At 36.2% G+C, this 13,872-nt stretch overlaps 2 protein-coding genes and 2 pseudogenes across 3 annotated transcripts; 2 read left to right on the top strand and 2 right to left on the bottom strand.

Annotated features, from left to right (window-relative positions):
- On the top strand, window positions 1,878-5,005 carry LOC104701798 (eukaryotic translation initiation factor 2D-like). Its single transcript, XM_010417540.1, has 8 exons — window positions 1,878-2,089; window positions 2,266-2,377; window positions 2,483-2,673; window positions 2,764-2,858; window positions 2,960-3,361; window positions 3,626-3,734; window positions 4,033-4,681; window positions 4,773-5,005. The coding sequence occupies exons 1-8, from the start codon at window positions 1,955-1,957 to the stop codon at window positions 4,892-4,894; spliced, it is 1,815 nt and encodes a 604-aa protein (XP_010415842.1). The 5' UTR covers window positions 1,878-1,954; the 3' UTR covers window positions 4,895-5,005.
- LOC104701797 (glycerophosphodiester phosphodiesterase GDPD4) lies at window positions 5,159-7,446 on the top strand. Of its 2 annotated transcripts, none has more exons than XM_010417537.2 (8): window positions 5,159-5,473; window positions 5,550-5,647; window positions 5,759-5,819; window positions 5,910-5,990; window positions 6,078-6,170; window positions 6,343-6,432; window positions 6,521-6,648; window positions 6,738-7,446. In XM_010417537.2, the coding sequence occupies exons 1-8, from the start codon at window positions 5,207-5,209 to the stop codon at window positions 6,904-6,906; spliced, it is 987 nt and encodes a 328-aa protein (XP_010415839.1). In that variant the 5' UTR covers window positions 5,159-5,206; the 3' UTR covers window positions 6,907-7,446. The 2 variants fall into 2 exon arrangements, with proteins under 2 accessions (XP_010415839.1, XP_010415841.1); XM_010417539.2 differs by having other exon boundaries at window positions 5,355-5,473; window positions 5,755-5,819.
- LOC104701796 lies at window positions 7,683-8,909 on the bottom strand (annotated as a pseudogene).
- The window catches only part of LOC104701793, a 3,149-nt pseudogene continuing 1,126 nt past the window's right edge, over window positions 11,850-13,872 (bottom strand).

Genomic DNA, 13,872 nt, shown 5'->3' with positions numbered 1-13,872 from the left:
TTTTTTTTTTTTTTCAACCAAACATTAATCAAATTAAAAAATAACTCCAAGATTGGTTGCCCAAACCGGAGGAAAAGAGTTTACAAAGGAAATTTCAGAGGAAAGCAATCTTGAAGAACGGGCTAGACAATCTGCCCTTACATTGAGCTCTCTAGAGATCCTGATCAGGGAGAACGAGGAAAAGCATGGTCTGAGCACAAGAAACTCCTCTAACAGGTTCGAAAAAGATGGCCAATCGTCAGGCGTCTGCACCATCGCCACCAATTCTGCACAGTCTGTCTCAAAGCTTTGACATCCAACTCCAGCCGCCAAGAGTGACTCCATAGCCCAAATCAAGGCTTGTAGCTCTGCATGTAAGGATGTAGGACCGCATCTCTGACTCCGTGCTCCCAAAAGGAGAGTCGCATCATCATCACTACAACACCACCATCCTAGACCCTGCATAGCATCTGACCCTTTCCAAGAACCATCAATCTGACATCGAGGAAACGCTCCCCTATCCTCCACCAGGGGCGTAGTATGCAAATACCTATCCGAATAGGATTTTGCTTCTTCCCATAGTAATTTATCATTATTCGCCACATTTTTATGTCCACATTGTTTGTTTTTTATTGTGGACAAGTTTGTTTATAAAAAATTAGTCCACTATTATAATAGACAACAATATACATGTATTTTTGTCCACAACCAGTTTATGATACATGTCCACTACTAATGCAGATTCCAATCGAGATAGACCAAACATGAAAAGACTAGAACTTTGAAAATTGTCTATCAAAAAAAACAAAAAAAACAAAGAGAAACGTAAGCAAATTAGACCAGTAAATGGAAATATCAAACAAACTTAGAAATGCAACACTTGTGTACTCCTCGAGTCCATCACTTATGTGCACATCTTCTACAAGATGGACAACATAGTTAGTGAACAAGTTAGAGGATGGACAATATTTCTATCCTCTAGATCTGGCCCATCAATTAGTACCATGTCTTCAGTGTTGTGCTCTGAGCGTCCAACCTTTGAGTCCTCATTGAGTCCATTATGTCCATCGATTGACTGGGATATATGAGAAATGGACAACAAATGAGAGTTTGTCTATTGTTGATAAAGAGATAATGGACAAGCTAAGTGGAGGACAAATTAATATACTCTAGATCTGGTCCATCAGTTAAAACCTAACTTGACCGATAACATATGAGTCTCATACCTAGCTTTGACGGAAGCATCTCCAACAACGACGAGAGCATCTTCTGCTATAGATAAAGGGATTTCTCATACAAGACTGGTGTAACTAGATCAGATGCAGGAATTTGTTGGAGTAGGTTACAGAAAAAACTATGTAGAGTAGTTTGTCTCTCCATTAGATGATGTTAGATGAAGAGATTCACCAAAAAAATATTAGAATATGAAAGGAGGAGGAATTGCAGAGAGAAACAAGAAATTGAAAAAAGAAAAAATTCGTCAAAAATGTCTTTTTTAAAGAAAGATTGGATAAGCTTTATTTTAGAAAAATATATCTAATATTGTAGTTTAAATTTTACAGGGTAACATAGTCATTTTAACTCGTCTCTATCACACTATTCATGCCAGTCTTGATAAATTTCTCAATTAAAAAGGGGAAAAAATTAAAAAAAAAACCCGCACGTACACGTGCTGGTCTTCTCCTAGTGTTATGTTATGATTGGTTATCGCCCTAATTAGAAGAAATTGATGCTTCACGCCACATGTCGCTGAAATTCGGTTTGATTTGCGCTCCAAAAGTGAATACAATTCTGGACCGATTTGTTGAACCGGTTTGATTAAATTACAATGCAAGAGACACGTGGCCGGCTTAGAAGCGAAGTCAGAACCGAAAACATAAAGTAAGGGGTTAAGAGAGACGAAACGACAACACTGGTGGTGGTCTGGTTTTGGTTCGAGTCACGCGGTGGTAAAGCGACACTAGAGGCGAACAGAATGTTCAAGAAGGCCGTGGAGGCAAAGTCTCACCAGCGTCTCTCCGGCGCTGACCGGAAAAAACTCCGCCGCACTGTACGAAATAGGCTTCCCCTTCTAACCGATGAACTCCTCGACGCAATCCTTCCTCCCAAGGTCGGATTTTTTTTTTTTTTTTTCCCCTTAGTTTTGGTATCGTTGTTGCCTGGATAGATTACTTGGACTGTTTGATTCGTTTCATCTGATTGATTCTCGATCGGATTGTGCTATGGTTTGATACTTTGATGCGGTTCGCTGTTTGCTTACTTTTGCCATTGATTGTTTCTGCCTAGGTCGAGATAACTCTTTCCAAGTTTCAGAATCGAGTCCATGTGTATAGTATCGAAGGTGGATGTCCCATGTTTTTTGATATCGATGGAAGAGGAACTGAGATATTCCCAACAGGTTTGCACTTTGCAGAAATTCTACTGATTCTACTCAAACAGGTTTGCCGCATGAGTGGGATAGTTCAATCTGATTAGTTGTATTTTGTTTCTTACTCTGCTGCAGTTTTTGCTCTCTGGGAGGCTCCGGAAATGTTACCTTCCTTTATGTTGAAAGGAGGTGAGGTTTCACGGTATGTTTTAGGCGGTGCAGATTTGATGTTCCCAGGTATATGGATCCCTTCCCAAGGCTTTCCTTCTTTCTCTGCTGGAGAAATATGGGCTGTCCAGGTTCCTGGGAATCCCGCACCTATTGCGGTAAGTCTCTTTATATTTTGCTAACTGATATATAAATCTTGAAGTTTGTGTCTTGAGTGACATCATGCTTATGCATTTTTTTTTCTCAAGGTTGGGTGTACCACAATGAGTAGTGAAGAAGCTCTTAAAGCAGGTTTGCGTGGGAAGGCTTTACGGATTACTCATTATTACCGTGACTTCCTTTGGTACATGAGATGCTAGCAACAGCTTTTTTTTTTTTTTTTCTCTTCGTTTTGTTATCTTTGAAGGAATTCAGTTTCTTACATGCGGGAGATGTGTTTCACAGGGAATCAGCTGAGGGGCACTATGTTCCAAATGCTGGTTTTATGGAGAATGTTGTCATGGAGGATCCATCGTACCTTGCTTCTGGTTCAGTTGAAGAAATCTCAGACTCTTCAGCTGGTCCTCAGACAAGCACAGAGACTGAAGATGAATCTGGTGATGTTAACAATATTGTGCCTTCAACCTCTGTTACGGATGCTAAGAATGATACTGAAGAACATTTGGTTGGGAGCATGAATGAGCTGAACTTGACAGATGACGTTTCTTCTGCTAATGAAGCAAATGCCGACAAGCAGAATATTCTCTCCCCTGAGGAGGTAGATGCCCTTCTTGACCAATGCCTTTTGCAAGCATTGCATACAACTCTAAAGGAGAAGGACCTTCCCATCCCAGGAAGTACGCTATGGTAAGAGCACTATTCAGATATTTTTGTTATATGAAAAACCAAGTATATTCTGGGATTGGCTTGGTATTGTACCTACTGATGTATGCTATCCGGCTTTACCTTGTTGGCTTTGACTATGCTTGGGTTGTTTTTATTATGCTCTGATGCTCCGTTCGTGTTTGTGTTACTCTTGACTCCGAATATGACAAGCTAAACACCTGGAATTGCCTGTTTTATTCTCCTTTCTACGTTTGGCTTACATATGTTTTCCTGTGAGTGGTGCAGGGCAAATCATGTATTACCTTGTAGGCCATCTGGTCTCACACTTGACATTAAGAAGTCTTCCCATAAAAAGCTGTCAAAGTGGCTGCAGTCTAAAGCGTCTACTGGAATGGTCAGTTTTTTAACTGATTTCTCTTGTCTTATGGTATTTCTTTTTGCTTGATTTTATGTTTTGATATAACAGGAGTGTTAGTAGATGTTATTTGTAGATGATTAACTGCAAAAACCAGCAGGCTTATTAATTTAGGAAACTATTAGTAGCAAGTGTTGTAAACTGTATCTCCTTCAAAGTCTGTAACACATTGGTACATTTACATTTACCCTGATATAAGCACTAATTGCTAGTAGATTTGCTTTGGTGTCTTGATTGGCAACTACACTCTGTCACAATCTTTGAAATATATGCGCAGATATCTGTTAAAGAAGACAAGCATAAGAAGGAGATTGTATTAATATCAGTCAACCGCAGCCACCCGGATTACAAATCCTTCAAGCCAGAGAAGAAGAAAGCTGAAGTCTCTGAGTCTCCTGGAGAGCGCTCCACAGCGCAACCTCAGTCAGAGAAAATGCTTGAAATCATAGAGGTCTATAAACCTAGCATACACAACAGTGCAATATTTGCATCAGTTGGGGAAGACAAAGGAAATCTATACACAGTTTCCGAAGCAACTGATGTTGTGTTCAGATACATCGAGAAGGAAAATCTGGTAAAGCCAACAAACAAGTCAATGGTGGTGTTGGATGCGATACTATGTGATTCACTGTTCAAAGGAGCTATCAAAAAGGGATCGGCATATCCGTCAGAGATTCACAAAAAGGATGTTGGGTCGACGTTTGTAGGTAGAATGCAGCTTCATCACGTAGTGATGAGAGGAGGCGGTGAACCTGTGGTTCGTAAAGGAGCTATAAAACCGGTTCAGATAATGACAGAACGAAGACAAGGTAACAAAAAAGTGACCAAGGTCACAGGGATGGAGACGTTCTTGATAGAACCAGACTTGTTTGGATCAGAACTGCAGAAGAAGTTTGCTTGCAGTACTTCAGTTGGAGAACTTCCAGGTACGCACGTTTAAAATCTATATCCTTTTTTGTTTTGTTCATCTGTGTAGTATTTGAGAGATGATTGTTTTGTTGTGTGTGTTGCTTTCAGGTAAGAAAGGGTACGAGGTTCTGATTCAAGGAGGTGTGATTGATAATCTTGCGAGATATATGGTGGAACACTATGGAGTTCCAAAGAGATTCATTGAAGTTCTTGATAAGACTAGGAAGTGATTTTTTCTTTTTGTGTTTAAACTTCTAATTTTATTTTGATGGGTTTACATTACTGACTCAGTGACTCTTAAGATATTGAACAAATGAGAATAATAGTGTTATTTTTTTAAATCCTTGTTGATCAAAGTTTTCATATATAAATTTACAAAATTTTGTAAACTGAAAATAATTTATAGGAGTAACATAATTTCATAAGTAATCTAACAAAATGNAAAAAAAAAAAAAAAAAAAAAAATCTATATCCTCAAAAGTAAACTTCTCTTTTTATTTTCACATTGCGTTAAACGTCGGCTTTAGCACCTAAAACAGCTAATGGCGATCTTCGGATGGCGACAGAGAAGGCGGCCACTCGACGGAGGAGTAACTCGCCGCCGTCGTTTCTTAAGGCCATTGTATTCGCGAAAATTTAAGAGAATGTTTCTCTTCGCTGTGGTCTTCTTAGCTATAGTCCCTCCTCTCTTCTTCCATTTCAAGCTCCGACGAATTCGTCAGATTGTCGAGCAAAAGTGCGATTGGCTTCACCATCCTCCACTTGTCTGTGCTCACGGCGGCGATTCCACACTCGCTTTCCCAAACACGGTACGTACACTCTCTCGATCTCTTCTTCTTCACACTCTTACTACCTACCTTACTTTCTACTCTGTCTCTCTCGCAGATGGATGCTTACAGTTTAGCTATACGTTCTCGAGTTGATTGCATCGAAGTCGATGTATCTCGTTCCTCCGATGGTGTTTTGTTCGCTCTCCACAACAGGTTACAAGCTCTGATCCTTGTTGTATACTCTTCTCTTATTTCGATATTTCTGTGTTTGGATTCTCATCGGAGTTGTTTGTTAATTCATCTTCTGATCACACGCACAGTCAGGGATCTGCAGCGTATTGCTCGTAACTCTTCTGTTCAAGTGGGAGATCTGAGTATGAAACAGGTCTCTCATCTCTCCCCTTTCTTTACCAGCTTTTGTGATGTTTGTGCTTTTCACCTCGTTTGTATCAATCCTTTCATGATCTTTTCGCAGATCAGGGAACTCGATGTCTCGGAGATTGTTAAAGGAACATCGGGAAATCGTAGGATTCCTACCCTTGAAGATGCTTTAGCGGTAGTGCCTCAACTCTTTTTATCACTATCTTCTCGTGCTTTGCTTTCTACTTGTAATTGCTGCTCACCTTCATCTTGAATCATCTAGTTGATATCAACTTCAGTTCGGCAAGTGATTCTTGATGCCAAAGTTGGACCGCCAATGTATGAAAAGGGGCTGGCACAAGACATTCTTTCTGTTGTAAGTATTAAGTTATCACATATTTAGCTCTTGAAGAGGTTTGTTTAATCATCTCTCTCCTTGTATCTCTTTGTATACACAAAAACTAGAATTGCTTATATAAGTACCTTTGAGTAACTGTTTTTTTATTTATTGGTGGTATTTCTGAGTTTTGACTTCAATCCTCTGTTAGATTGAGAGCGCACAGTGCAAGAATTGCATCGTATGGGCCAAAAGTGACACTTTGGCTAGGGACATAATCAAGCAAGCACCAGATACTACAGTAAGTAGAAAATGGTTATTTCAATAGCGAAGTTGAGAGCCAGTTTCTTGCTCATTACTTGAGACTGTACTTAAATTTTATCTGGCAGGTGGGATACATTGTGATGGTGGATCATTCAACTGGGGTGAGAAGCAACCTGCTAAGAATGAAGGGTGCTAGGGTTGTGGGAGTCTATCATCCCTTGATCGATGAAGAATTAGTCAGAGTCGTGCGTCGGTAAGCAATATGTTCCGATGTTTCCAACTGAAAACATACCCACCCATCATTTTCCATGTGTTTACAACCATGCGTGATCTGATCAACAGGAGAAACAAAGATGTTTATGCGTGGACTGTGGATGATGCTGATTCTATGAAAAGGATGCTTCACTTAAGTGTGAATGCTCTTGTTACGAGCGATCCATCTATGTTTCAGGGTCTCATGGAAGACCTTAGAACTGAGTGTCTTGAAGAAGGCTTTTCAATACGGACATGAAAAATAAATTTCTGGTTTGAGTAACAGAGAAGTGATATTAGTTTCATGTTAAGACGCAATAGTTAGTCTGAGATCAACTTAGTTTTTTTCTACGATTTACCAAACTCAGGCATTCTTAAAGATTGTAGTAGCTGTTTTGATGCGATTCATCAAACTCAAGCATTCTTAATGATTGTACTAGATGTTTCAGATTCTTTTTAGAGTTGTGTAGATTCTTTAGGTCAGAGTGCCCATTGGCTTAGACAATGATTGTCACAAGTCTAGGGATATGCAAACTGAAATATTAGTTTCCCTTTCAGTCTAGTGCATAGGGTGGGTGAGAGCTGGATAGCTGGTCTCTTGGGTGAACCTATAGATGGAGATGACTTCACTGTGGATTTGGTAAATGTTAGTGAAGCTCATGTCCGTATAGCCAACCTTACCGAACCGCTGCCTAGTCAACTGGAACTAACTCTTCACTTCAAATAATTGCTCTTTATCCCTACTTTCGTCTTGACAATCGTGAAAACTGGTTTAAGATATTGTATTTATTCATCATAACTATGTATATCCAAATATATAATATAATATATTGTTTTTAAAATATCACATATCCTTGACAAAAACATAAGGAAAAGCTTAGAAAGAAAAGAGAAATGACAACAGTTTTATAAATAGCTCAAATAAATAGAAATGGCAATATACTTATAAAAATATATCTAAACATTTAAACTATATATATAATATTGTTAAAAACTTAACAGTTTTGATTTGACGAAGTGAAAATCAAAACAACATCAAAGCATCAAACTTGCAGGAGAAATGATTGTCGGCGAAAAAAAAATTGTTCTTTGTCTAGCCAACGAATATTGATATCGATTCTTTCTAACACTTCGACAATAGGCAGCCGCTAGACCAAGCATCCAAAACTTTTCATGTGTATTTGTTAAACTAATAGAATATATTTGCACCTATTTCTCGTCAGGAGGATATTCTTGTTTTAAACTCCAAACGCCCAAATCTGAATCGTTTAGCACATCCGATAGGCACAAACGATCATTGAGATTCCACATTTCTATACTAGCAGGCGTAGCATAATTGGTGTAACACTTTGGTAACATTATCCATCGGAATTTTTCAATATGAAGATCCATAGCTAGTAGCACTGAAAGTTTGTGTGATATGTTATATAATGTCAACCAAAAGAGGGATCCATTTGCGTAGACTGATGATTGCTCTTTGCAGAATCTACGATTATCTAAATAATAAAAACTTGTGTCTCTTTGCTTACCATTATCGAAGGGTATGATCTTGGCCTTGAAACAATCCCAATTACAAGTTTTAACTCTTGGATATATCAAAATCACCTTATATGATTTTGTAACAATATCTTTGCCAAATCCAGCAAGACTTGGGATCATCTTCACTAATTCACCTTCATAATTTGGCAAGACTAGTTGAGAAACTTCTCTCCATGTTCTATCGGGCGTTGCGGTTAACCTGAATTTAAGAGTAAATGGCCACTGCGAAAATGCCGGAGAAAGTGTCATGTGTTCTTTAGTCGTCAGATTGATCAAATAAATGTACCTAAAATCGTCGTAGATACGAATCAAGACCAATCCGTCACAACACCCCAAGACTTGAATAGTTTTCTTTTGACATTTGTCGACTGGATCATCGGGAAAAGTGTAGTAACTAGAAGAAGAAGGACAATATTTTCCATTGTTGTGATCATCATCCCTAGAAAAAGTACCCAAACACAAAGTTGTTGAATTTGAATCTTGTATATCAAACTTGGCTGATAGTTGTTTACTAACAACTAGAAGTTTCATATTAGAGGTTGGTAATCCTGTACGAACGAGCAGCTTGTGGGAAAAATACGTTGATTTGATCATCGATTTCCATTTTTTCGACAAGACTTTGAATCTAACGAGTGCTTTTATTGGAAGATGGTAAAATATCTCTTCAACTATATCCTCTGATATAATAGTTGTCTTAGGATTATTATGTTTGTTATCCTCCATTTTTTTAGGACGATGATAATACATAGTTTAGAACACATATATATATATATATATGAAAATATGGTTATAATATTGGATTATTAACTTTAGAGTTAACATTAATTAATTGTAGGAAAGAAGATTTAACACAATTAACTCATTTTAGAATGATAAAGAGTAAATAAATAGTTGTGTATATATAAGCTATAAAATAAATGTTGATTTCATGAAGAAATTGCATGTTGATTAATACATATATATATATATATATCACTACTAAAAATAATGTAAATAAAATGAGTAAATTTATGATTAAATATGCTTTCATATATTTTTTTAAAAAACAATTAATCACTAATAATTATTTGTTGATATCAGTCTATTTATTTGAACATTGATAGATTTTTTAAAATAATTCTATAAATCATATACAATAAAGTAAGGTTTCACTCTCTCCTTGTTGGTCCACTTGGCAATGCAACTTTAACCAAAAAAATATTTATATTAAAATATAAATTAAAAAATATTTAATCTTGACATTTAACTCACATTTTAATATAAAACTAAAATCATATAAATTATGCATTAATTAAATTTCTCCACTCTATTGTATTAAAATAAAACAATAAATTAGAATTGTAACTCTCATTTTTCTAAATGTAATTTTTCATCACTTCACTTCTTAAAAATACTCATTCTGCCTATTTTCGATTAGCTTCTTATAAGTCATTATTTTCATACTTTTCTACAATATTCACCACACAATAAGGTCATGAAGTTGAAAGAATCCATCTCTAATTATCTATTATGTTATCTCACATATTCATGTACCATTTTTAACAATTTGTAAAAATCAATATAATATTTAAAGATCAATATAATTATCTATTTATAAAGTCTATTTTGTTTTGTGATCCAATAGATAAATATGTAAAGATCAATATAATATTTATTTTATTTATGATTGAGGTTTTAAAAACAAAAATAACTTAATTAAAAAAATTTGGTCTTTGTGATTTAATCAAAATGAAAAATGATCCCAAAAACAATCATATTTAACTGGAAGTGAAATATAGAAAATAATATAATTTAAAAAATATCATTTAACTGAGTTCTATAAAGATGAAACCATTAGTATGGAATCTAGCACTATAAATTAAATTGATGAGTGAAAAAGAAAAAAAGATTGAAGTTATCCATGAGTTATTAAAAAATCTTTAGATTGAATTTCATAATAAGAAAACTAATTTAGTTGTCACTTTTAAAAGTAATAATTTCAATTTGAAATATTATGTGTGAGTGTTGGGTTTATATCAACAAAACGAACAAAACAACCAAATCATGTGAATTTTGATTGGGTCACTTGGTATTCTTTTTCTTTTAAATAAAAATAAATTAAATATTTATTTATAATTAACTCTCCTTTAAAGGTATGTAACTTCATTTAAACGATCATAAAAAGGTATGTGAAAGTGAAACACATTCAATATTTTGGCTCTTTTATGATCGTTTTATGAAGCAAAACATGTGGTCTTACGTAACAAGATCGAGGAGATAGGTCAAGGGCGGACGTATGTTACGGTTAACAGGGGCATTTCCCAAAGGTAATTTTTTTAAGATTAATGTTATTTTACATGAGTTTTTAAGTATGCCCCTGCTAAAATATTTTTATTGCCCCATTACCCTATTTTCTTCTAAGATACACGTTTTGTGTTGTGTATAATACTAAAATATTATACAAATACAATACAAAAACTTAATTTTGTTTATATTTCCTATGTTAACAAGCCCATATTCTATAAAGATAATCTTTTTTTATTACTTATCTTAAGTTGACAAAAATAATTAAATGTTTTAACTAATATAATTTTATTTTAAAAAATAATAAAAAATTATTTAATATTATTGTCCCGGATAAAATTATTTTCTGGATCTGCCAAAGGATAGGTCTACCAATTGAGCCATATGAGTGGTACGAAATTTCAGAAATATAATAAACTGTCGCCATTAGCTCATCTGTACTAACAACCTCTTTTCAAAAGTAATGTATAATGAAGTAAAAAAAAAAAAAAAAATCTCCATTTCAAAAGTCACACCTTGGGTAGTAAACGCGCGTAGCAAGTAAGGTTCAGCAATTGATAAAAAAAAAAAAAAAAAAAAAAAAACCCCTTACCCTGAGGGAAACTACGAGTTTATGAAGCAAAATCCATATCAAGTTTCTTTTACAAGGGAAAGGTACTTTTGCTTTTACTTATGGTTGATTCTTCTCTTTACATCTCTCAAAGTTGGTTGCGACGGGAACTTGTGTTACTGTTGATGGAGTTTTGAAGATTCCTCCCGAAGGTAAAGAGGTGTGAAGCAGAGCATTGAGCTTAACTTTGGCCATTGAGAATTGATGTGGGAACGGGTGGATCCGACTAAGTATCCGCTAAAGCAATAGAGGTACTTGAGAGAACTGTAGCTGAAGGAAAGGAATTCGATAACAAAGTGGAGTGGGGAGTCGACTTGGCCTCAGAGCCAAACAGAGGTATGTGAAAGTGAAACACATTCAATATTTTGACTCTTTTATCATAAAAGTTTTATGATCGTTTTATGAAGCAAAACCTGATAGTCTTATGTAACAGGATCGAGGAGATAGGTCTACCAATTGAGCCATATGAGTGGTACGTTGACTTGCGTCATTATGGAACAGTGAAGCATTGTGGATTTGGACTTGGCTTCGAACGTATGATTCTGTTCGCTACAGGAATTGACAACATCAGAGATGTTATCTATTTCCCTTGATATCCTGGAAAAGCTGATCTTCCTCCTCTCTAGACAATATCCGACCAAGATGGTTTTAGTTTACTGTAGTCTGTAAGTACAAATTCAGACTTCATTACATACCAATTTAAACAAGCCTTTTCAGGAATTAAGCTTCTCTCTCTCTCTTTGATCTTTTAAGTGGTTAGCAAATTGCACTTAGAACAAAATGATTTGTGTTGACTAACATTGATAGTATACATATAACTCAATAAGATTTTGGATTCTTGGAAAGAACAAGAACAAAGAATCAGCTTTCTTACTCAGAACCTGTAATACAATTATTACTCAACTACAACAATGCATTAGACTGTGGCCAATTGTCTAAGGGGGTCATCAGGCAGCAAAACTCTAAACACTGCATAATGATGGTTCAAACTCTTTTCCCCTTGAAGCCTATATGAACACTCCCGAGACCACTTGCCGTAGGGTTTGGAAAAGCATAGAAAATCCGCTTTATTCTTTGATGCACAAGCGCCATAGCACACCTTGGGAACATATCACGCACTTTATTAGATACACAAACTTGCAGATGTTAGAAGGGTAATGTATGTAGAAAATCACATTGTACAAGGCTCCAACAGGAGGAACATGTCATAAGCAGTGCGGAGATACGGCCTGTCCATTGAAGGATCTCGAAGAGTCTTTTCTCCGCTGTCAATTTGGACCCTATCAGTAGCTCAAAAGTGTAAGAGAGAATTCTGTACTAGTCAAAGCACGTGGAGGAGACTAAAGAATCTTGGTTGGAATGAACTTACGTCTGGACTCTGACTGCTTGTTTTCTGCTTTTTAGCCGGAGAATCCATATTTGAGGGCTGAACGTGATCCTGACCAAAAATCTCGGATGAATTGGGAAACAGATGTCTATCTCTGGCAGAAGAAGATTCAATGGCAACCATGGAAGCATGCCTAAGAGGATGCCACAGGCTACAATTTTCAGTGTCATGCGGCTGTAAACTCCAGTTCCAGAGATTCAGACAAGCAACAGCAGACAATGAACCATTCTGTTTTTCAAGTGTGTCATTTAAGCATATATCCCCCGTTTCCTTATAGGGGCTAGTCTCAGTGCTAGTGTTGTCGCCAGACGAAGCATATACTTGATCAGTTTCACTAGCTATTATTCGCCTAACTGAGGGATCGACTATCACTGCAGCATTTACAAGCTGAAAAGTACATTAGAAATGTGGTAAACTGAGATCAATTTCTATGTAATGAAACCATGGTAAACAGATGATTAGGAGAGCCTGGTCTATTGTCTAAAATTTCATATCGACGTTATGTAGATCAATGGTAAATACTTACTGGTTTATGACCAGATACTGCCATATCAATAACAACTCTCATGAACTTGCAGATCGATTGTGTATCCTCCTCGCTGAACCCACCGATGCCATCTATATTGCTGTCATTGCCAAATGCAAAAGTAAAAAATTCATTGACTTTTGCACAATAAACAAAGACATATATTGCTATCACAATGCAGATAAGAGCACTAGTAGAAATCATCAAGAAGTAGGATTAATCTAGAACGACTAAAGCTTATTAGATATTAAAAAGACAAGACCGATAATGTAGAGTCCTTTGGTTACAAACAAGATCCAAGAAACCAAAATCAAACAAAAAAGACATGGAGCTTACTAGGTTGGAGGGTGAAATGAAGTTGGCCATATCTTACTCTGTTCTTCCCACTCTTCTTTGGATACTGCGGCATATTTGCATACCTATCATAATTATAGCAGAAATCTTTGACTTGGAATCAAAATGTACAAAATCCTTGAAGAAAATTGTGGTGAGAAAAGAGAAAAAAAAGAAACACCTACTTCTCTAATAAAAGGACTCAACTCATAGGGATCAACGAGTTTCTGTACATCAGGTGGTATACTATCATTCAAATGATCGTGACGCTCAGGAGCTAGACATAAGATGACAGTCAACTGAGTTTCACCTGTCCAATAAGCATTACAATCAAAACCTCATAATTTTTATGTTATGGTGTATCAATATTCAATCACCACCACGCCAACAAAAAAAACTAACAATGAGATACCGCTATCAGGAAGAATCTTCTTCTTCACCCTTTTTACATGACGAAGATCTTCTAAAGGAGCAATCTTACATAAATGCCTAATCATACCAGAGTCAACAAATTCACTCATGAGATTACAGTTATGCAGAGCAGCTG

This window comes from Camelina sativa, chromosome 7 (assembly GCF_000633955.1).
Source record: "Camelina sativa cultivar DH55 chromosome 7, Cs, whole genome shotgun sequence".
Taxonomy (NCBI): Eukaryota; Viridiplantae; Streptophyta; class Magnoliopsida; order Brassicales; family Brassicaceae; genus Camelina; species Camelina sativa.
The sequence above is the reverse complement of the archived record's forward strand: the minus strand, read 5'-3'. Positions and strand labels throughout refer to the sequence as shown.